Source organism: Wallemia ichthyophaga, assembly GCF_000400465.1.
Source record: "Wallemia ichthyophaga EXF-994 unplaced genomic scaffold scaffold1, whole genome shotgun sequence".
NCBI lineage: Eukaryota > Fungi > Basidiomycota > Wallemiomycetes > Wallemiales > Wallemiaceae > Wallemia > Wallemia ichthyophaga.
Window position 1 is genome coordinate 724,302 of NW_008806274.1, and position 20,628 is coordinate 744,929.

General features: G+C 46.7%; 14 protein-coding genes across 14 annotated transcripts; 8 read left to right on the plus strand and 6 right to left on the minus strand.

The window, feature by feature from the left end:
• Positions 1 to 16: 16 nt before the first annotated feature.
• J056_000318 (uncharacterized protein) lies at positions 17 to 1,399 on the minus strand (the record flags this gene model as incomplete). The annotated part of the gene is made up of 1 exon (XM_009267716.1): positions 17 to 1,399. The coding sequence occupies one exon, from the start codon at positions 1,397 to 1,399 to the stop codon at positions 17 to 19; it is 1,383 nt and encodes a 460-aa protein (XP_009265991.1).
• A 48-nt stretch (positions 1,400 to 1,447) lies between these two features.
• On the plus strand, positions 1,448 to 2,020 carry J056_000319 (Cyclin-dependent kinases regulatory subunit; the record flags this gene model as incomplete). Its single annotated transcript, XM_009267717.1, has 6 exons — positions 1,448 to 1,460; positions 1,513 to 1,521; positions 1,580 to 1,585; positions 1,632 to 1,826; positions 1,883 to 1,929; positions 1,979 to 2,020. The coding sequence occupies 6 exons, from the start codon at positions 1,448 to 1,450 to the stop codon at positions 2,018 to 2,020; spliced, it is 312 nt and encodes a 103-aa protein (XP_009265992.1).
• A 193-nt stretch (positions 2,021 to 2,213) lies between these two features.
• Positions 2,214 to 5,170, plus strand: J056_000321 (uncharacterized protein; the record flags this gene model as incomplete). Its single annotated transcript, XM_009267719.1, has 2 exons — positions 2,214 to 4,173; positions 4,221 to 5,170. 2 exons carry the CDS (start codon positions 2,214 to 2,216, stop codon positions 5,168 to 5,170), a joined length of 2,910 nt encoding a protein of 969 aa, XP_009265994.1.
• A 50-nt stretch (positions 5,171 to 5,220) lies between these two features.
• Positions 5,221 to 6,198, plus strand: J056_000322 (putative endonuclease LCL3; the record flags this gene model as incomplete). Its single annotated transcript, XM_009267720.1, has 6 exons — positions 5,221 to 5,556; positions 5,630 to 5,752; positions 5,821 to 5,893; positions 5,942 to 5,978; positions 6,030 to 6,077; positions 6,123 to 6,198. The coding sequence occupies 6 exons, from the start codon at positions 5,221 to 5,223 to the stop codon at positions 6,196 to 6,198; spliced, it is 693 nt and encodes a 230-aa protein (XP_009265995.1).
• A 519-nt stretch (positions 6,199 to 6,717) lies between these two features.
• J056_000323 (ADP,ATP carrier protein) lies at positions 6,718 to 7,656 on the plus strand (the record flags this gene model as incomplete). The annotated part of the gene is made up of 1 exon (XM_009267721.1): positions 6,718 to 7,656. The coding sequence occupies one exon, from the start codon at positions 6,718 to 6,720 to the stop codon at positions 7,654 to 7,656; it is 939 nt and encodes a 312-aa protein (XP_009265996.1).
• Positions 7,657 to 7,739: 83 nt separating this feature from the next.
• Positions 7,740 to 9,036, minus strand: J056_000324 (Hsp70/Hsp90 co-chaperone CNS1; the record flags this gene model as incomplete). The annotated part of the gene is made up of 3 exons (XM_009267722.1): positions 7,740 to 8,276; positions 8,326 to 8,615; positions 8,664 to 9,036. 3 exons carry the CDS (start codon positions 9,034 to 9,036, stop codon positions 7,740 to 7,742), a joined length of 1,200 nt encoding a protein of 399 aa, XP_009265997.1.
• Positions 9,037 to 9,079: 43 nt separating this feature from the next.
• Positions 9,080 to 10,249, plus strand: J056_000325 (Zinc finger protein; the record flags this gene model as incomplete). Its single annotated transcript, XM_009267723.1, has 2 exons — positions 9,080 to 10,164; positions 10,225 to 10,249. 2 exons carry the CDS (start codon positions 9,080 to 9,082, stop codon positions 10,247 to 10,249), a joined length of 1,110 nt encoding a protein of 369 aa, XP_009265998.1.
• Positions 10,250 to 10,415: 166 nt separating this feature from the next.
• On the plus strand, positions 10,416 to 11,611 carry J056_000326 (Vacuolar calcium ion transporter; the record flags this gene model as incomplete). Its single annotated transcript, XM_009267724.1, has 2 exons — positions 10,416 to 11,342; positions 11,393 to 11,611. The coding sequence occupies 2 exons, from the start codon at positions 10,416 to 10,418 to the stop codon at positions 11,609 to 11,611; spliced, it is 1,146 nt and encodes a 381-aa protein (XP_009265999.1).
• A 120-nt stretch (positions 11,612 to 11,731) lies between these two features.
• J056_000327 (UPF0616 protein C.04) lies at positions 11,732 to 13,410 on the plus strand (the record flags this gene model as incomplete). Its single annotated transcript, XM_009267725.1, has 3 exons — positions 11,732 to 12,031; positions 12,085 to 12,270; positions 12,334 to 13,410. 3 exons carry the CDS (start codon positions 11,732 to 11,734, stop codon positions 13,408 to 13,410), a joined length of 1,563 nt encoding a protein of 520 aa, XP_009266000.1.
• A 44-nt stretch (positions 13,411 to 13,454) lies between these two features.
• Positions 13,455 to 15,419, minus strand: J056_000328 (uncharacterized protein; the record flags this gene model as incomplete). The annotated part of the gene is made up of 1 exon (XM_009267726.1): positions 13,455 to 15,419. The coding sequence occupies one exon, from the start codon at positions 15,417 to 15,419 to the stop codon at positions 13,455 to 13,457; it is 1,965 nt and encodes a 654-aa protein (XP_009266001.1).
• Positions 15,420 to 15,518: 99 nt separating this feature from the next.
• On the minus strand, positions 15,519 to 17,781 carry J056_000329 (uncharacterized protein; the record flags this gene model as incomplete). The annotated part of the gene is made up of 2 exons (XM_009267727.1): positions 15,519 to 16,538; positions 16,585 to 17,781. 2 exons carry the CDS (start codon positions 17,779 to 17,781, stop codon positions 15,519 to 15,521), a joined length of 2,217 nt encoding a protein of 738 aa, XP_009266002.1.
• Positions 17,782 to 17,857: 76 nt separating this feature from the next.
• J056_000330 (Histone chaperone ASF1) lies at positions 17,858 to 18,617 on the minus strand (the record flags this gene model as incomplete). The annotated part of the gene is made up of 3 exons (XM_009267728.1): positions 17,858 to 18,050; positions 18,110 to 18,547; positions 18,598 to 18,617. The coding sequence occupies 3 exons, from the start codon at positions 18,615 to 18,617 to the stop codon at positions 17,858 to 17,860; spliced, it is 651 nt and encodes a 216-aa protein (XP_009266003.1).
• A 51-nt stretch (positions 18,618 to 18,668) lies between these two features.
• J056_000333 (uncharacterized protein) lies at positions 18,669 to 19,335 on the plus strand (the record flags this gene model as incomplete). The annotated part of the gene is made up of 3 exons (XM_009267731.1): positions 18,669 to 18,680; positions 18,727 to 18,898; positions 18,953 to 19,335. The coding sequence occupies 3 exons, from the start codon at positions 18,669 to 18,671 to the stop codon at positions 19,333 to 19,335; spliced, it is 567 nt and encodes a 188-aa protein (XP_009266006.1).
• An 86-nt stretch (positions 19,336 to 19,421) lies between these two features.
• Positions 19,422 to 20,595, minus strand: J056_000334 (Ribosomal N-lysine methyltransferase set11; the record flags this gene model as incomplete). Its single annotated transcript, XM_009267732.1, has 3 exons — positions 19,422 to 19,460; positions 19,534 to 20,436; positions 20,482 to 20,595. 3 exons carry the CDS (start codon positions 20,593 to 20,595, stop codon positions 19,422 to 19,424), a joined length of 1,056 nt encoding a protein of 351 aa, XP_009266007.1.
• Between the last annotated feature and the right edge of the window lie 33 nt (positions 20,596 to 20,628).

Genomic DNA, 20,628 nt, shown 5'->3' on the forward strand with positions numbered 1-20,628 from the left:
ATGTAAATAAATTAAACTAATTTCCAATATTCTTATAAGCATCAATATATTTTAAGTTGGCAGGGTCGTTAGGGAGGGATTCGAGATGTTGTTTTGTGAGGGAGTCCAAATGCAGCGCCGACTTGATAGCGCGTTCGAAGCAGCCGAGGGCTCTTTGGTTATCGTTTACGGACTGATGGAGGACACCCATCAAGTAAGCGCATTCGGAGGCTGTTTTGTTAGATGAGGCTGTGAGTTTAAGTGCCTGTCTCTTGGCGTATGTATCGGAGGCAAAAGAGCCATCGACGGCTTTGTGGGTAGTTTGCGAGAGATGTTCGGCATTCTGCAGCCATCCTAAAGATTCTTCGAGGTTGGATTTATTCAATGCGTAGCGCACCTCGGCGTAATGAACCTGGGATAATGCGAGGGAGTGTCTCAGCCAGAGAGCCTGAAGACAGTGGGGGGTGTTGTGGGGATCAGTCGACCTATGCAGAACGTCGATGAGGGTTTTCTGAATGGATGAAGCTTCGGTGAGTCTAGTGGTGGTGGAGTAAAGTTTGGAGAGAGAGAGGAGGGTTTCGATGTATGCTCTGAGCTGGGCGGGGGAGAGAGAGGCGATGTTTACATCCAAGCGTGGGTGGGTATGTGTGGTGTTTCTAGTGAGAGTGAGCCAGCTTGGCCAGCGCGAGGAATGCGATTGGGGTGTGTCGTGATGGGGCAGTCTGCGCAAGGCGGTGTGGTACCAAGACTCGCTTTCTTTGTGTAATCCTAACGCTCTGCAAACATTACCGGCACTATTCTCGACCTTTATCAGCGCAGTGGGTGGTGCACCACTCGCAACGAGGAAGGAAACCACCTTCTCGTAGCCGTCGAGGGCGTTGTGAAGGGAGACGCGGGTGTGGATTCTACTGCGTATATCAGCTAGACGCAAGGAGAGTGTGTTGAGGATGTAGTCTTTGTGGATTGTAGCGGGTGCAGCTTGGATATGGGTGATAGCCGATAACAGATAAGACTGGGCCATGTCGAGGGAGGGGTTGAGGGAGGTGATGTTGGTAGCAGTGCCTACGCCCCATTCCAACGCAATCCACGCAGATCTAACCAAGTGAGCTGGCTTGTAAGGGATTGAAGGGTGTGTACCGCCGTTGAGACCACCAGACCAATCGTCGTTTTCGAGTGACCATTCATCAGTGTCGTTTGGAGGCGGGTGGTTGTATAGCGCAGCACCTTCTAGCCTCTTGTACTCCACAAACTGGTTTACTCCTTCGAAAGTGGCTAGCGTGCCCAGCAACCCAGCCAGGCTAAAGACAGCGGACCACTTGAAAATATTCTTAAACACGGCAAACGTCTCAAGCGTAGGCTTAACGAAATTCTGATGCTTTAAATTTAAATTTGAGTATTTGAGTATTCGCGATTGGCGCATAATGGTGGTTCCAGTCAACGGTGAGGAAGCGTAAAAGAGATAAGCTTAATGAGCGTGCTGGGTGGGTGTATTAATTGAGTGCCGGGAGCAATCCAATCTCATTATAAATCCAGATTACGCAGGTGGGTGGTGTAGAGTAGATAGTAGAATCATCACTCAACATCACGGCACAATCATTAGATCGGAGTGGGTTGGGGTTTTAACGCGTATTAATCCCATCTAACGCGCCTAGTAATCTACTCTGATCGATACTCAGACGATTTCTTCGAATACAGACACGTTATCCTTCCCAAGCAAGTTCTGCGCCTTCTCCCGAGGCAGTACTTTGAAGCGGACGACAGCGGCGTATTGCGCATACTCACAGAGGCTGAGTGGAGAGGCATGGGCATAACCCAGTCACTGGGTTGGGAGATGTACGCGACTCACGGTGAGTGGAAACGTCTGGCTACTCAACACACACGTAATTTGCTTTTACAGCCCCAGAACCGCACATACTGCTGTTTAGAAGGGAGAAGGATTATCAAGGAAAAGTATGTCGTCTACTACAGCCACGAACGCCTCTCTAACCCTCATTCTCAGTATGGTATCGAAGGCAAACCCCTTCACACTAGAAAAAAGTAATTGTATCTCGTCTCGCATTTAACAAAATTTTCATCCTTTCAGACATTATCAGATTATCAGACATATATACATATCTCTAGATATACAAAGATAAGACATGTAAGATATTTGAAACATTCCCGGTTATCACACGCCAGCGACACGCCCGCACGCGTAACACGTAAATACCATTCATTCCCATCCACCTCCCATCATGACAGACGTCGGTGGAATGACAGATTTGAACAGACTGAATTTGAGGCTCAAGTGTCTCGATCTCTGTCACTTGAACAGATCGATCAATAGCGCTGTCCTAACTCCCCGCGGCTTCATTCTTCTCGCTGCGTCTGACACGCTATTCTGTCTCCCACTGAAATCGATTGGGCAGCCTCCACGCGTCTTGATCAAGCGACTTAAATCTGCTCACTCTATTTCCATTCTCCCCCTCACCAGCGTTATATTGATTTCCACCGATAATGCAACGCGATACTACGATTTGCGTCAAGTTGAAAAATCTTGTTTGCAGCTGTGGGACATGTCTACGGGGCAGGTGAACGTGTTGCCTGATCTGCGCACTCCTGCTCCACCCGCGCTGCAAGACGGCGAACTCAACCATCTAACACACCTGCCGCCACCCACTCCAACTAGTCCCCCTTTCTCCATTTCCCCTAGTATGCCCGATATCTCAGCCTCTACAAATTCTCCAGCGCTGCCCCCTTTACCCTTTCAAATTGAGGAGAATAGCAGTTTGTTTGGTGGTGCTGATGGTGGTGCTGATGTTGGTGCTGATAGTGCTGCCACTAGCCCTGCTCCTAGTCCTGCTATCAGTGCTGCTCCCTCGCCGTTCCACCCAGACACCCAAACTACGCCCATCCACCAGCGCAGAAAAGCAAGACAGCCACCGACACTCAACACAGTCAACACACCACACGCTCAATCCACTCAGCCCCACGTAGACGGGCATGCACGCTCACGCAGCGAGGACTTAACGCCGCTGACCAGCGACGTAGTGAAGCGGGAGTTAGAGCGTGTGCATATTCGGAACAATCGAAGCAAAAAAAGCGCTGCGAAGCTAACACACAAGAATCTCAACGACATAATCCACCCAACCATTCTACGCGTAGGCGAGACGAGTGAGCTGAGCTACTTGGCAGTCCTTTCGCTCACGCTACCTGACAACGACACGCGACAACCCGCAGACCAAACGACAGTGTCGTTGTTTGCGGGCACGCAGCATGCCCCTCTATCCCTCGTCAAGGCTTTCATCCTCCCCGATCGCCCTGTCGATTTGCAGCTGTCGATCAAGGGCGACGACATGTCGGAGATTATCCTCGTCTACGACAGAAGTATTTTCGCTCTCAACCCGTTTTCGATTAACGTGCGCGAAATCAAAGTTGGCAGGGGTGGTAGACGGCGGAGGAACCAAAACGGGCATAGCAACGGTGAGAGGGACGGAGAGACGCAGGGCGGAGGAGCACATGGCGATAGCACACGCTGGTCAACTGAGTTAGCTAATCAAGGAGGGGTGCAAGATACGCGCGTAGTGGATATGGGTGTTGGTGTGGGCGAGACGGCACCGACGCGCGTGTCAATGTCAGTGCACGGAGGACAGAACGATCCTATACCTACAGAGCACTCTTCCAACTCACTCGCATCGACCATCCTCGCTAACAACTCTTATACCAACTTCACGCCTCCGTTGATCGATACGAATGGAGCCAACTTGAGCAACACGACGCACCCAACAAACTCAAACTCAACACACTCAACGCCCACGCGACGCACATCAAGCAGATTCGGCGGACTGAGCAGGTGGACGAGTATGCTACAGCGGCCATTCCAGCCGCGCACATCAAGCAATGTGCTAGGGAGCCAAAGCCAGAGTGATACAGTACAGGAAGACGCAACGACACCAACAGTCTCACCTGAGACGCGCAAGACCACCATTAACCCCCACTACACCACCCTCGTCCAACTGCACCAAACGCCGCCTCTTCCACCCGCTGCCCTCGAGAAGATGTTTACCATCCCTCCCCGCTATGACGAGCTAGAAGCTCAGCGCAGTCGGAGTGTTTTTATGAACAAGACAGCGTCGCAGCTTTCGGCGCGCAGCCACCACCATGATGATCTGCGCAAGTGCTGGCACTACCTCGATCCACGCGGCACTGAGCATGGTTAGTTGATTTTTGAGTTTGGGTTTACCGAGCTAACACATTCGTAGGCCCATGGAGTACGAAAACAATGCAAAACTGGTACACGAGCCGACGCTTTCTCAGCAATCTTCCTATTAGACATGAGCGAATGCGTTATCACAAAACGCTAACTGAGCTAATAGCGCAGTTCGGTGCAGAAAACCCATTTGTAGTGGCACTAGGAGCTGTACTGCAGTACTCACCAGCGGACTCACTCAAGAGCCTCGATCCTCCTACTCCCCTCCTACCCCCCATTTCCCTCATCAGCGATCCTGCTCTACCGCGTACTGGCGCACAGAGCATCTATCTCGCCGCTCGCCGTTACCTACCCACTATGCTAATCGACCACAACGGCAGATCTATCGTGCGCGGCAGTGGTATACGCTGGGTTGGGAGTGGGTACAGTGATGGAGGTGAACACACAGACGCAGAAACGAATTCCGATGACGATATCAAACACTTTGAAATGATTTCTACTTCAGACGATAACACCACCGCCGCACTCGTCGCTATTCGCCAGCGCAGCTTCGAGGTGATCGATATTGCTGACGCCCTCCTCGGCCACCCCTCCGAGAGGGAGAAGGCATTGCCGGGGTGGGAGCGGCATATGTGTCGGGCGGGTGTGAGTCGGCCGTACGTTCACAAGCTGCACAAGCACCGTAGAGACAGACGCGATCTAAATGCGGAGACGGCGCGCGGACGCAGTTATTCACACCCGCGTTATGTGAATAACGGAGTGAGTTCGAGTGCGAATGGAAGTCGCGCAGATCTGAGAAGCACATTATTGGATTCGCAGCTTCAACTCCCCTCAGAGTCACACAGTCGCGCCCATCTCCCCCACTCAAACTCAAATTCAGACGGCGACGCTGTCCGCCTCATCTACATCGGCAGACAGGCACAGGCACACAGCGAGACGGTGTACTTGCTCGAATCGTACAGCGACGGGAATGTGCGGATAGTTATATTGTGTAGAAAGTAAAAGAAAAAAATGAATAATTTTCTCTGAATTTGTTTTGCTTTTCTTCGTCGATGGCCATGACGTGGAGCAAGGAAGATAAAAGGGGAGCAGGGGAAGCGGTGAAAGCAGCAGGATTTGTAGGGATAGGTGTAGCCAGTGCGTTTCTAGGAATACTCGCGCACAAGGTGTTTATACGGCGGGTGCGCAATGTAGACATGATCACCGCGTCTATGATCGACAAACAGGCGAGGGTGCGTGGGTTGGTTACGCGTGTAGGGGACGGCGACAACTTCCGCTTGTACCACACTCCCCTACTCAGCTTCACACAGCGACGGGCTATTCTCGGCAGGAAGATGACGGCGAACGACACCATACACGTACGTCTGGCTGGCGTGGATGCACCGGAGGTGGGTTTGCTTGCTCATGTGAATGTGCATGAGCGTGCGCGCAACTACAACTCAATCGCTAAGCCCGCACTAGACGGCTCATTTCGGTAAACCTGCCCAACCATACGCCAACGAAGCGCTCGAGTGGCTCAGGAAGACGATCACGGGCGAGAAAGTATCAGTAAAGCTGCTGCGTAAGGATAGATATGGTAGAGTTGTAGGTTGAAGAGTGTAGAGCGTGTAGAGCGTGTAGAGCGTCGAGTGTGCTCATATCACACCATTCAGGTTGGCAACGCGCAGCTACTCGCGAAATGGTACAGACCGTGGCGGAAGAACGTCTCGATGGAGCTGACTAAAGGTAAATTGCTGCATTGGCGTTGACACACCGTCTCACTCCCCAACGCAGCTGGGTATGGATCCATCTATGCGCAAGATGACGCAGAGTGGGTTGGTGCGCGCGTTAAGGCTTCTTACTCATCCTTTTCTTCTTCTAGATACGACGGAATGCTCGATAGGCTGCGCAAGGTTGAGAGTGACGCGAGGTGCGTAGCGCGTATCAAATGCTTATCACCACTCACATCCCGCAGACGCAAGAAGAGAGGGATGTGGAAGCAGAAGAAGGTTGAGCTGCCAGCAGATTACAAAAGCAAGTATAGAGGCTGATTGTATCGAGTGTGTCAAATGTATCATCTGTTTGTTGGATAATTGTGGATATAAATACAAAGAAAGTGAATATGTACCGGCAAGTACACCAGCCGCATTACATACTCCAGCCATATTACAAGCCACTCCACACAAATCCACCAGCTTGGTTTAGTAATCTGCCACATCACCGATAACAATCGCGACTAGAACGTCGATAAGCGTACCATAATACATTTCTCAGGCTTATACATTACAACACCCTTTCTGCACGTCCTTGTTCGCATCCCGTGGATAGCCGACATTGGGCTGAAGGGAAAATACCTTGAAAGGGGCGCAGTGTAGAGTGAGATTATACCACACACACCACCCACTCCCCTCCCTCAAAATACAAAATTTGATTTTAAATTTTCACCCAGATTTTGATGATTTTCGCGGTGATTTCCTCTTTTCTCCAGACCACTTAAAGTTCGGTGAGTGGATAACACGTGTATAAAGCACTATCAGCCGCTCTAACACCGCCTATAGCCACCGTCTACCATGTCTGTCGCAACTCAACCACCAAAGACCAAGGACACAAAGGCCTTCCTTACTGATTTCATGATGGGTGGTGTCTCCGCCGCTGTCTCTAAGACCGCAGCAGCACCAATCGAGCGTATCAAGCTCCTCGTCCAAAACCAAGACGAGATGATCAAGCAAGGCCGTCTCTCTTCCCCTTACAAGGGTATTGGTGACTGCTTCGGACGTACCTACAAGGATGAGGGTCTTGTATCCTTCTGGAGAGGTAACACCGCCAACGTTATCCGTTACTTCCCAACCCAGGCACTCAACTTTGCCTTCAAGGATTACTTCAAGTCCCTCTTCGGTGCTAAGAAGTCTGACGGATACTGGACCTGGATGGCTGGTAACCTTGCATCAGGTGCTGGTGCTGGTGCTTCATCCCTCTTGTTCGTCTACTCTCTTGACTTTGCTCGTACTCGTCTCGCAAATGACGCTAAGTCCGCTGCCAAGGGCGGTGAGCGTCAATTCAACGGTTTAGTCGATGTCTACAAGAAGACCCTCGCTTCCGATGGTCTCGCTGGTCTCTACAGAGGTTTCGGTCCATCAGTTGTCGGTATTGTTGTTTACAGAGGTCTCTACTTCGGTATGTTCGACTCTTTGAAGCCAGTTTTGCTTCAAGGTTCATTGTCAAACTCTTTCCTCGCTTCCTTCTTGCTCGGTTGGGGTGTCACTACTGGTGCTGGTTTGGCTTCATACCCACTTGACACCATCCGTCGTCGTATGATGATGACCTCAGGTGGTACTGGTCCTCACTACAGATCTATGATGCACGCTGCTGCTGAAATCACCAAGACTGAAGGTACCTCTTCCTTGTTCAAGGGTGCTGGTGCCAACATTCTTCGTGGTGTCGCAGGTGCTGGTGTTCTTTCCATGTACGACAAGCTCCAAGAAATCCTCTTCGGTACCGTTTACAAGTAAAAAGTAAACAAAATGATTTGATTAATGTTCCACATAATCTAAAATTTGATTCTTTCTAGAAAAAACATAAATACTCTTTTAGTTTACAATGGCTTGCTTGGATTGCTAGCTTGCTTTTTGAAATCTTCTACCCACTTCTTCTCCTTATCGTTCTTTGGCAAGACAATAAAGTTGAGTGCACCTTCATTCAATGGAACACCATCCTGTTGAGCTGACTTGCCTTTGCTTGCAGCGGCTAAAACTTTTGAAAGTGTCAAACCCATACCCACCTTTAACAACTTTGCTTGGTTGGTTGCAACATAAACTGAGACAGCTGCCTGACCAGAGTATTCACCAGTTTGATCCCATGGAGGTGGTGGGTTCAGCATAGGATGGAGTTGGTCATTAAAAGTTGATAGCGTGGAGAAACCTGCAATATGTTCAGCCATTGGACCCACAGGTGAGACTGGGTAGAGAATATTTGCAGGGAATTCAATTGGAGTTGTTGGTGATGGAGCTGACCAGATATTTGGAGGGAACAAAGGAATGGAATCTTTAGAAGATTCTGGGAGGTAGTTTTTATCAAATTTAACTGGATGGTCACGTTTGAATATGTCGCCCTTGATGACGACACCAGAGAGCTGTTTGAGGGTGTTAAAGGGGGGAATATTAAGTAAGATCAAGACCTACCTCAATCGCATCCCTTAATGCATTCACAGACTCATGCTTTCTTCTTTGAGATTCGGATATCTCAATTTTACGCCTAAGTTGAGATTGATGCTTTGTGTTGATATGCTGGAGAAGGACTTGAGCTTGTTTATTTTCAGAGTCAAGGAGAAGAACGTGATTGGCAGCATCTGTTGCCTCATCGAACCTCTCTAAAGCGTTCAAAGCCCTAGCAGCTCTGTATAAAGCTTTTGTGTTGCGTGGATTAATTTGAAGTACTTGAGCGGTGTCTTTGAGAGTCTGACCGAAGTTTTCTGTGTGTTTTGTTTAGAATTGAAAAAGAGAAGACATGAGACACCTACGCAATTCGAGGTTTGAAGCAGCTCTATTCGAGTAGAGTGATTCAAGTAGCGATTTATCGGATGGATTAGCATTGATAGACTGAGTATAGAACTGAATAGCCTCTTTAAACCTCTTTCCCTTGAAATAATCGTTGGCTTGCTCTTTGAATTGTAAAGCGACTTCATCAGGAGAGCCATCAAAAGTGAGTGATTGCAATGCCTGTATCGTATCATTGTCTTGATAGTTTTCAGGCAGCGACTTCATGAACAAAGGTGTCTCGTTCAGTTCTTTCTCAGTTGGTGCCCTCCTTGGCTCTGCTAGCGATGGCTTTACACCTGTTTGACCAATTTCTGCGAGCTTAGCAACGGCGTCATCGACTTCCAGCTTGGACATTTCCAGTATTTTAGAATTTTAAACTCGTTGCAGCGAAACAACCATGGCAGCGACTACAGAGGAATACAAATTCACTTGCCAGGGATGTGGATTAGCGTTTAACTTAGCAGAGGATCAGAGAACACACTTTAAATCAGATTTACATCGTTATAATATGAAGAGAAGGGTAACCGCACTTCCTCCAATTTCTGCAGAACAATTCAAGCAAAAGTTCGTAGATAATACATCATCAAAGCCAACAACTGTACAAGTAAAGCCAAATCACGTTAAAGAGAAGAATTATAAACCTGCAAAGCCAGCTAAAGATGTTCAAATGGTGGATGATAACCCTCAACTCAGTGAAGAAGAAATTTATCAACAAAGATTAAAATCTAGATTGAGCTCTTTAGATTGCTTATTCTCTAATGAGAAATTTGATTCTGTTCAGGATAACGTGAGGCATATGGAACACAATTTCAGCTTTTACATCCCAGATAGGGAGTTTATTGACAATTTGGATGGTTTAATACAGTATTTGGCTGATAAGGTTTCTATTGGTCACACTTGTTTATTCTGCAACAGATCTTTCACCTCTCTCGACTCGATAAGGAAGCACATGCTCGATAAATCTCACAATAAGATTGCCTATGATCTTCCTGAAGAGAAGGATGAAATTTCTGACTACTACAACTTCGATGTTGACCACTCTTCTACCCAGAATGACGAGGGCTGGGAGGATGATGAAGATATTCAGTCAGGCGACGAGGATGAAGTGGTCCACCAGGATGAAACTAAGGAAGAGGGTGATGTTCACTATGGTGACACTCCTTTCGAATTGGTCTTACCTTCTGGAAGGAGAATTGGACACAGATCGATGCAACTTTACTACAAACAAAGACCAATACAGACTGAACTGACGGAGAAGAAACACGATAAGCAGGCTGTGACGCATAAAATGTCAGACGACAACGCACTCATTCCTGCTAAAGGTTCTGGCTTCGGTGCGTTCGGCCAGGGCCAACAAATTATTCAGGCTCCTCACAAGGGTGATGCCAAGCTTGCGAAGAAGGCCACAAGACAGGCTAGGGATGTGCAGAAGAGAGAGCAGTTCAAGACAAAGGTTGGATACAAACACAACAACCAGAAACAGTGAGTCCGATAAAATTTTCCACTTTTCCACCACACCCCACTAACCACACACCTACACAGCTTCCGTGATCAACTGCTTCAATAGATTTGCCCTTCTTGTATACGACATTACGCATCGGTTAAATTTCACATACGTCATACCAGAGTGATTCCTGAATCGAACGCTGAAGCTTCTTTTTAAGATGCTAAGTGTCAATACCAACACAAGATCGTACCACCTTCCTGGACGATCACATTCACCATCCAACTCAATGTCGAATATCAACGAGAGAGACAGCCTTCTACCAGGCCAGCCCCGCAAAACGCACGCAGAGTCATTCAAGTGGCTGATTAAATCTGGCTGGCAGATAAATTTGCTGCTGGTCTTCGTACCGCTCAGCTTCCTTTCACATTTCCTGCAATTAAATGACAAGCTCATTTTCATTTCCTCTTTCCTCGCTATTATCCCACTAGCAAAGCTTCTCGGGGATGCCACCGAGCAAGTCGCGCTTAAGCTCGGCGATACGCTTGGTGGGCTTCTCAACGCGTCATTTGGAAATGCCGTTGAGTTGATTGTCGGTATCGTCGCACTCAATCAGGGACAGTTGAGAATTGTGCAAACGTCAATGCTTGGTAGTATTCTCTCTAATCTTTTACTCGTCCTTGGAATGTCCTTCTTCGCTGGTGGTATTGCGTACAACGAATCCGAGTTCCAGCAAACTGCTGCACAAGCATCAGCATCAGTTATGACCCTCAGTTGCATTACGTTGATTATACCTGCTGCTTATGAATCCTCATTCGGGAGGACATTCGAAGGCGAGCATGACGGACTGCTTATCATCTCCAGAGGCACTGCTCTCCTTCTCCTGCTTATCTACGGCGCTTACCTTTATTTCCAACTAAAGACGCACGCTCATTTGTTTGATACTACATCAGAAGAGGAAGATGAGGAGCCTGAAATGAACACGACGGCAGCATGCGTCGCACTGCTTGTCATTACTGTTATTACGTCATTCTGCGCTGATTACTTGGTAGGCACTATCGACACAGTAGCGCAGGAGTGGCATCTACCAAAGCCATTCATCGGTCTCATTCTCCTTCCACTCGTCGCTAATGCCGCAGAGCATGTAACGTCAGTGTGGATGGCATCTAAGGGCAAAATGCCGCTGGCTATTGGTGTATCGATTGGTTCATCGATTGTGGGTGAATTGTATTTTATAGGTGCAAATTACTAACAAACCTTTCAAAGCAAATCGCTGTATGTCTTCTGCCACTCCTTCTGGTCATTGGATGGATCATAGGTCAGCCTCTCACCCTTTTCTTCAACAACTTTGAAACTGTTTCGCTATTCGTTAGTGTCCTCCTCGTCGCGCTCATTGTCCAAGATGGAAAATCCAATTGGTTGGAAGGTGCCATGTTGGTTGTGTTGTACATTGTCCTAGCATTAGCATTCTACGTAACACCGTAGACGCAGATGCAGATGCAAATGCACATGCACATTATATTTGTATAATTTTACATAATTCCTCACATAACATGTCCTTTTACATTCTTCACGCTTCTCAATCACAAACACACAAAACAGAAAATGGTGAATAGCCATAGAGACGCATTCTTCAAGAATCCATCAGAGTTTATACAATCCATCTACGACAAACACGGGGCTGAGGGTATTGAGGAGAGGATAAAGGATGAGTTCCACAGCCTTGTTCTTCTCCCCGGCGATATGGACTCTATTGCACGCTTAGACGAACCATCTAGCGATAATCACTACAACACTCTCGTCAGATGGACTGCTATGGTCCAGGATACTGGCTACGGCACTGAGATGTACCTGTCGACATCAGCCACCAACAAATGTCTTGTCTACGGCGCAAATGAGGATGAGGTGGGTGCGAGTCCCTAAACGCGAGTAAAACACGTTCTCAGACGTGACAAAAGGAAGTGCAATACGTAAACGATTCTGATGCTCTATCGCGGATACGCGAACGTACGAATGTCTACGCTGTCGAAATTCCCGGTGACAATCGCAGTCGTAGTCGCAGTCAAAGACGCGACCTGCCAACAGGACCAAAGCACAAGTTCCCTTTGGATGGCGTCGACGACTCTCTAGGGGTGCTATTGAAGGTGCGTTACGTTGCGTGTCTTGTTAATTCTCACCCGGCTCACAACTTTCATTTCACAACTCAGATATACGACAATGATCTCGCCAGCTCACTGCGTCCAGCCACCAACTACGAATTTGTCGGCATCCTCGGCAAATCCGCCCTTCCACGGACACTCGACTCTATCGAGGATGACGGTGCGCAGGAGTATATTGTACCGTCTCTACACGTCGTATACGCGCAACCGTGCTTCAATAAGCAGACCAAAAGGGTTGAAAACAGGGGTGTTTGTGAGAGTCTACTGAATTGGCTCAAAGATGAGGTGTTCGACGGTGATGAACTTGCCGCTTACTACCTCCTGCTCGCTCTGGTGTCTCAGACGCAGAACCGCAAGGCTGGCTCACCAATTGGAACATTACCCATAACGCTTTCGTATCCCGAGAGTGAAAGCCACAGCAACGCCAGCAAGGCACCGCCCAAGATCCTCAAAGCTGTTCAAATACTATCTAACCTTTCAGCACACATCCCACTTTCTATCGAGAACCTCAACAGTCGCCGTCTGTATCCTTTCTCAAATGGGGATGACCTCCACAGTGGAAGTCTTCAACTCTCACCCTCCACAGTGCTAATTCTCGACGAAAGATTCTTGGGCCAAGGTACACTGCAAGATACCGGAGTTCGGAATGTCCATTCTATACAGAACGTGATCCAGTCGCAGAAATTGGAATATGGTTTCCCCTTCTCGTCTTTTGCATTTGATACTGATCTCATAGGCGTAGTGTTGACAGACCACTCCAAGTCTATTATACCAGGCACAGTGCATATTAAGCTGCGCGGCACACCTGAGCAGCTGTGTGGAGAGTTGGCTATACCGGACGATGCAGAGTTGTGGAGGGAGTTCATCCTCCAATCGAGATGCAAGAGTGTTGCCATTCCTGACAACATATCCAACCTCATCCAGCAGTCTTTCGTCGATGAGCGACAAACTCACAAACAGGCTGGTCTTTCCGGAGAAGGTACATCTTCAGATGACTTGGGCAGGAGGATCACCATGGCCAGATTGCTCACGTCGCTCGATGATTTCGATAAGAGTGACATGAACGAGCGTCATTGGGGGTTGATTACAAGGCTAGAAAAAGATAGAGAATCTAGAGGTGTTTGAGGATGTTTAATTGTATTGCATTGCTATACCAATTTATCATATTTTTAATCCATACTGCGCCTTATTTCAGCATTCCAGAAAGTAAATATGTCCATTTCGTGTGGCATTTCTAGCCACTCGCTCACCCACTTATAGAATCGGTCGACGTCGGCGGATTTATTGAACGAATCAAGTGCAAACAACTGACTATGATGGTCGACGGATTTAGATGACGATGATGCCCCGATGATGCGCTTGATATCAGATATGAACATGGGCGATATGCTCTCATTGAGCGCTATTATGCATCTGAATAGCGTAGGTTTAGAAGGAGCCATGCCCAGCTCTCGCATCCAACTCAAAGCTTGAAGGATGAGGTTGGTGTTTTCGTACGACCCGCCAGAAGATCGTCTCTCGAATAACATCTTGACATATGCATCAAAATGCTCACTCTTGATTGAAACGCTCGTTAAATCAATCTCTGGTGTAGATTTGGTGAGGAGATTATCCCAATTTCCAGCACTGTACGTTAGCGTGACTGGCGCATTGACAGAGTGTAAATGAGGAAATTGACTCAAGAGAAGTCCTCTGAAAACACCTTCGATCCTCCTCCAAAACATCTCCGAGTGCTCAAGAACATCACTGTGATGACCAAGTGTCAAATCGCGCAGCTCCGCCCTAAACCCTCTTCCAAGTTCTTTGATGTGATATTTGAGTGAATTGTTGTGATAAGCTTCTACTATGAAATATTTGCACGGATATAGTCCCCCAATACCCCCCTTAAACTTGCTGTGCTGGTTAAAGGATGCCTTCAACGTTATTTCAAACGTCGACGAATTCGGCGCTACTTTCCACCTTCCGCGCAGTAAAGCACTCCAAACCCACCACACACCGTATTTTTCACGCCTGAATGCCAGACTGTTGAGAAGGGGATGTACAACGCCTATTGCGTATTTACCTGCGTACTCATCTAGTAACTCGACGGCCTCGTTGTACAAACCTAGCTGTGAGTAGGATTGTATTACTGGTTTGAGCATTCCATTTAAATGCTGCTGGTTGTGAAAGTGATATTGAGGTTGGATGAGCTTGTATATACCAATCACATCATAGTACAACCTCCTCAACGCTAAACCACGCATTATAGACGCATATCCTATACTTTTTGATGAATCTGGCAGTGAATTGAGCATTTCGAGCAATCTGCTAGGCGTGAATTGGTTCGATTTGGCCATTATACCGAGTATAGACAGCTTGGCTTTGTCCGAGTAGCTGTTTGTGTCTAGACTGTTATAATAAGCTTCTGCTGCCATAACATCATCTTCCAGCGCTGATATGAAAGTCGATTGTGCACATTTCCACTGATAGGTGGAAACGTTTGGAATTTTCCCGATCTGTTCCAAATACACCTGCGATTCATTCACACTGCCTCTTTTCGCGGAAACCTTCAAAGCCTGATAGAGGATATCGAAGTCAGGTGAGATACCAGCATCGTACATCCTCTGCCACAATTTGATCGTGAAAGATGAATCACGCCATTGCATCTTTTTCGACCAAATGACAGTGAGGATTGAGTGATTGAATTTAACGCCCTGCTCAATCATTCTGTCGACGACATCCAACAGCAGCGTCTGTCGTAGTTTGTCGTCCATGTTATGTGGTCTGTGGATGAATCTAATAAGTTTGTAGTACTCCTTGGTATTTAAATTGGGCTGTGAAAGCAGCATATGTACGGCTTGCTTCCAAACGCCCTCTCGACTGATGTCGTTGTACGAGATATATCTCAGGTTTTGGAGTCCAATTGATAACCGTGAATGCGATGGGAGTGATGGCCACCTCTGTAGCAAGTCATGGTGGAATTTAATAGCTTCGTTTGGATTCTCATACGCTGTTTTCGTGTACTGGAGGAGATCTCGCGGCCAGTGTGCTTTGTAGATATCAATGTCGCTATTATTGATGTTGGGTATTTCAGTAGTGTAGTAGCATACGCTACTCGCTCGCAGTCGTAGCGCGTAGCGCGTGCATTGTAGCATTGAGATGATGGTTGTAAGAAGAGAAGACAGAACGGAGAAGCTCGTGTAATAAATATTCTATGTATAATTAACCATGAATACAAAACAAAATAACGCTTTCTACTCTTCATCCTCGTCCATTTCAACCTCCTCGTCGTCCTCATCGCCATCCTCCTCCTCAGCATCAGGCGCAGCCTCGAGATCGCTGTCATCATCCTTAATCTCCACCGACTGCGTGCGTTTCTGCTCTCTCGCCTTCCTCAATATCTTAACAAAAGCGCCGAGAGTGGTTGATTCAACTGAAGTGCTTTCCAAAAATCGATCAATCTGTCCTCTTTCACCGGGACTGAAGTCTATCTTGACTCTCTCATTCTCGATAAACTTAGCCTGTGCCTCCAGTCTCTCGACCAGTGACTTGAATTGACCGACAACTTTCTGTCCAGAAGGGCACTTTTTCATCGTTTTTCTGAGTATATGCACGACAGGTACGATCGATTCTGGGAACGCGATACTCGTGCCTATTGTCATGAATGCTTCTGCGAGAATATATATGAGTTCATCCGCCAATTCCTCGACATAGACGCGAGTGCGACTGTACGACGTTGGTACTCTAATATAAAATTCAAAGTCTATAGGCTTCAAGGTGGACTTTTTAGGCGCGCGTTTGAATTCTGCAGATGAAAGTATCTCTAATAGCGGCGCTGAGATTGGTATGTACGCTCCGGTGCGCTGCTCCAGTCTCAGCAACGATCTCAGCATGTGGAAGCGCAGTGGGAAGTATCTCGAAGTTGGCACGAGACGCACAGCACCCAAACTAACCTGCACCAAAGGATAGATTAACGCTTGGAGTTCAGACTCAGGTGCTGTCTTGTCGTTCGCTAAGCTCAATACTAAGCTCCAGAAATCGACACAATGAACATATTGCCAATTGTATACCTGTTTAAAAGATTCTTTAATTTTAGTTTTCATTGATCCTCTGAGCAGTATCGCAAGTTGTCTTATGTAACCAAATGCTTGCTGATAGGATGCACCGTGGTCGAGTGTGTACAATTCCACAGCCGTGTTTTTCATGAGATTAATCTGTGGCAGGGTGTGAATGCTAGTTTGTTTGCATGCTCTGACGAATGTGAGGTATGTTGACTGGGAGGAGGTTTAATGAGACTTTTGTTGTAAGCAGTGTGCTCACCTTCAAAACTAGATCTACTACACTGGCATCACCAGCCAAGGCAATCTTGCGTACGGACATATACGCTGCGATACGAACACTATCGGTGGCGGAAGACCACAAATCGAGGAGAGTCTTGAGCAGAGACTTTATACCTTTCCTCCCACCGACTATGTATGGAATAATCTTACCAACCTCACTAACGGCGACTTTGAGAATACCGCCGTCATCTTCACTCTCCTCGTCGAGGTTGTCAGACGTAGCAGGGAAATGTGATATCAAGTATAGGGCGCTGTTGACGTAGGTTGAGAGTAGCTTAGGGAGGATAGAGTTAGGGGATGGTGAGATTTTAAATCTACCATTATCGAGCTCCTTACACGGCCAATGGTGGTTAAGGACTATGGGGGTGAATTTGAAAGTAGTGAGAATGACTTTATTGAAAAGATCAGCCGACTCGATGTCGTAAGTAAAGTTTTGAGATTGCTTTTTAGGCATGTCTTCAAAGTCAGTTGAGAAGGCGGCAGATCTGAAGGCAAGGATGAGCTTTTTGAAGGACCTCAAGCTACGATGGTGGATGATAGCCCTTTGCCAATCTCTGAGCATCTTTTTGGTAAGCTTTGTCGTAGATCTCTTCTTCTCGCCGTCAAATTCAGCTAAAGCAGCGGCCTCCTCGTCATCAGAATCCTCGGGTACGGACTTTTCATTCAGGTCATCCTGGTCATCGTCAGAGCCATTGAATTGTAACAATTCATTATCATTCTCCTTTAAGAATTTGTAGAATTCTGGATCAGTTTTGCTGAGGTTTTTGATTGCTTCGGTGTGAGACTTTTCATCGAGTTCAGCGTCAGAGTTTTCAGCCTCAGCGTCTGAGACGTTAACGCCTTCGGAGCCATCGGAGTCATCGGCGTCATCATCATTGTCATCACCACTAAGTTGCATATTGAGTACGTCGTCAACGTTTTGAGAGTGAGAGTGATCAGGGAGATCGTCATCCTCGCTTTCTTCAGCGTTTGAGTCAATCTCAGGTTGATTTGCAGAATCATTTGATTGGTCAGGGTTATTCTTATTCTTTGGCTTATGATCCTTCTTTGCCTGGGCCTTCTTCTGTCTAACATCACGCTTATCCTTGACAGCTTTTACTTTCTTACGATTATCAAGCTGATTCTTTAATTTACCCGATTGAGAGAATTTCTTTGTCTGTTTGCCCAATTTAGCCATGGTGGTTGGTGAATACGAGTATGAAATGATAAATTTTGGTATAAAGAGTTACACGAGTTGTAATATCACTTTATCTTTACGTATTAGCTACTGTATTTTTATTCTCTTTACCGGATTCAGTCTCCACAGCTTGACCACTCTTACCCTCAATCTTATCAGCAGCTTCTTCGGCTTGTAGCGCAACATCGTTAAGCTCTTCGAAAGTAGCTGGTGCAGGTACAGGTGGCAATTGTGAACCGCTTGCGACTGTACCTTTAGTTTCTGTGCCCCTGTAATGATTTATGAGTTAGAGGATAAATTTTCACCTTTACGAAGTGATGAAACCCACCAATCAATAGCAACACGCGTAACACGAGGTTTGTCAACAAGAATACTTCTATTCAAGTGATCAAAATCGATTTCCGCAGGTGGATTCTCCTTTAATTCATCTGAATCATACTCATTGTGAACGTAGTAACCAACGCGTACAAACTCTTGATCACGATAGCTTGCAGTGAGTAAGAGAACAGTAACGCCTAGAATCTCTTCTTTTGGAATTTTATCGACACTTGGTGGATTCGCTTCGAAAGTGAAAGAGTTTACACCAACAGGGACAGGGCCAACGAGGCAGCTATCCAATTCTTGATCAAAATTTACACTAGATGAGGATCCAACATAGATTAGCTTCCATTCCAAATCCTCTGGGAGATGAGAAATGCACTCAAATGTAACAGTGAATTTGAATGGATCTGACCAGCGTGCGTTTGGATTTCCAACTTGAACGTCTCTGTCGGTTATGATTGAGTTAAAATCCTATAAACACGCGTAATTACCCACCTAATTGAAATAATCGACATGACTGATTCCTTTCAAACGCCTTCAAGATTCCTTAGTTCTCAACAACGAATATGACGTTGAAAGTTAGTTGGAATTTAAAATAAATAAAAATCTAATTTATTCTTTAAGCCTTCTATTTACGATAATCCTAATAGCCAAGTTATTGTGACGGAAACTTCAAATGATTTGGTACACGTTATAGGTCAAGGTAGAGAGCTTTTACAGGATAAGCTAGGTAGTTGCAATGAATTTATAAGAAGTGGCGTTGATGGATTCATACGCTTCGAAGATTGCGTTAAAAGTGGGTGATTCGCAGTTGTTTACCATTTACACCCATTTAACCCTCCAAGTACAGCCCAATCTAATCAAATTTTGGATAAGAATGAGCAGTTATCACCAAATATCTTTTATATCGCAGTCGCCGGTCTCGGTGGTTCTATTTTAGCCAGAAACTCGAACATACTGATGAGATTATCATTACCACCTACAGCTGCTTTAGCTACGTCATATCAATTACTCCCACAATCAACTTCAAACGGTTTCAACAAGCTAACTTCCATCGAGGAATCTAAATTCCCTCAACTACACAATCAAAGACTTGAACTGAAAAAGTTCATCTCAAATAGCTTTATTGACACCAAAAACACTTTCAGCGGTTGGAATGACCTTGTTCAACAAAACACAAACAAAGGGTTTGATAAGATTCAAGAAATGACTGGATTTAGAGTTGGTAATTAGATATTTTGATAGCTAGAATGATATATTGTCTTTGACACTTTGTTGGATTGCTGAGGTTGTTGAGTGTACATTTTCCCATATCACCCTCACCGCATAATCTGGTTTGTTCTCTTGAATTTTTTCATCTGAGACTTTGTTAAGGTGGCAGCATAAATCGGCTAAACTTGAACGCATTTGATTTTCATTAGAATCGCTAACCGATTCCTTCTGATAGCCAGCAACCTTGCACCACTCACCCTCCTCTTCACGTGACAGACACGCCATTCTTAGCGCCATCAGCGTCCTCTGCGATGGCCACGCAGGTGCAGGATACAGATGTAGAGTGTAGTCATCCCACAAATCATTCTCTTGCAACTGGTCTCTCTTCCAATCCTCTTTAATCAATTGTTTCACCAAATCACTAATGTTCACCTCTGTGAAAGCGTTCTTCTCCCACCCCAGCACAAAACCATACTCTGCGAGAAGAAAGTCATCACTATGAGGGCCATACATGAAACATATCTCTGTATCTGGTGGTATAGTATGAGTTGAGTTATTAACAAGTTCATAACCGCCTTCGCGCAAAGGAATTTCAGGTTTTGGGAGGGCGTTGAAGAGGTTTGTAGTGTTGGGCGAGGGCGAGGAGTGATTGAGAAGGTCGAGATAGGGGCACAGAGAGAGCTGCGAATCTTTCTCCACGTCCTGGATTGGATAGTAGAGGCAGCGGGTGTTGACGACGAGCCACGCCCATTTGAACACCTCTGCGATTGGCTGTGTGTGTTTCTGTATCAGTAACTTTGACGCCTCGAAATGACTCCTAAAAGCCGCGAAATCACTCTCAAACCGGTGTGAGACATGTTCAACCAATTTTCGAACGTGGATGGGCAGCCTGTCTAGCTTCTCCTGTGGCCAGCACAATGGATGGAACGAGAAATCGGCTGGGAGTGTATCGAGATAGGGCGATTCGAGACGCGTGCACTCCAAATCGCCCATTCTAAGCCGTGTGAGGTGAGAAGAGAGGATTTGGAAACTGGTGAGAGAGCGCGGATAGCGTTGTCGGATGGATTCAGACTCCACATTCAGCAAACACTGCTTGGGGATAAATAGAAAGACTTCCGCTGGCTTGTCGCGTGTAAGTGGGCATCAGCACAGCCAAACTAAACCAACGTGTACGTGGGTGCTGGTGAGGAGAGAGTATCCGCCGTGGCTTGTGAATTGCGGCCGTAGTGCAGTCACTGCACCGTAATCGGCCACTAAACTATCTTGGAATCGATCCACCATCGTCGAGTGAGATAAAGCGGGTTTTCTGGGTAT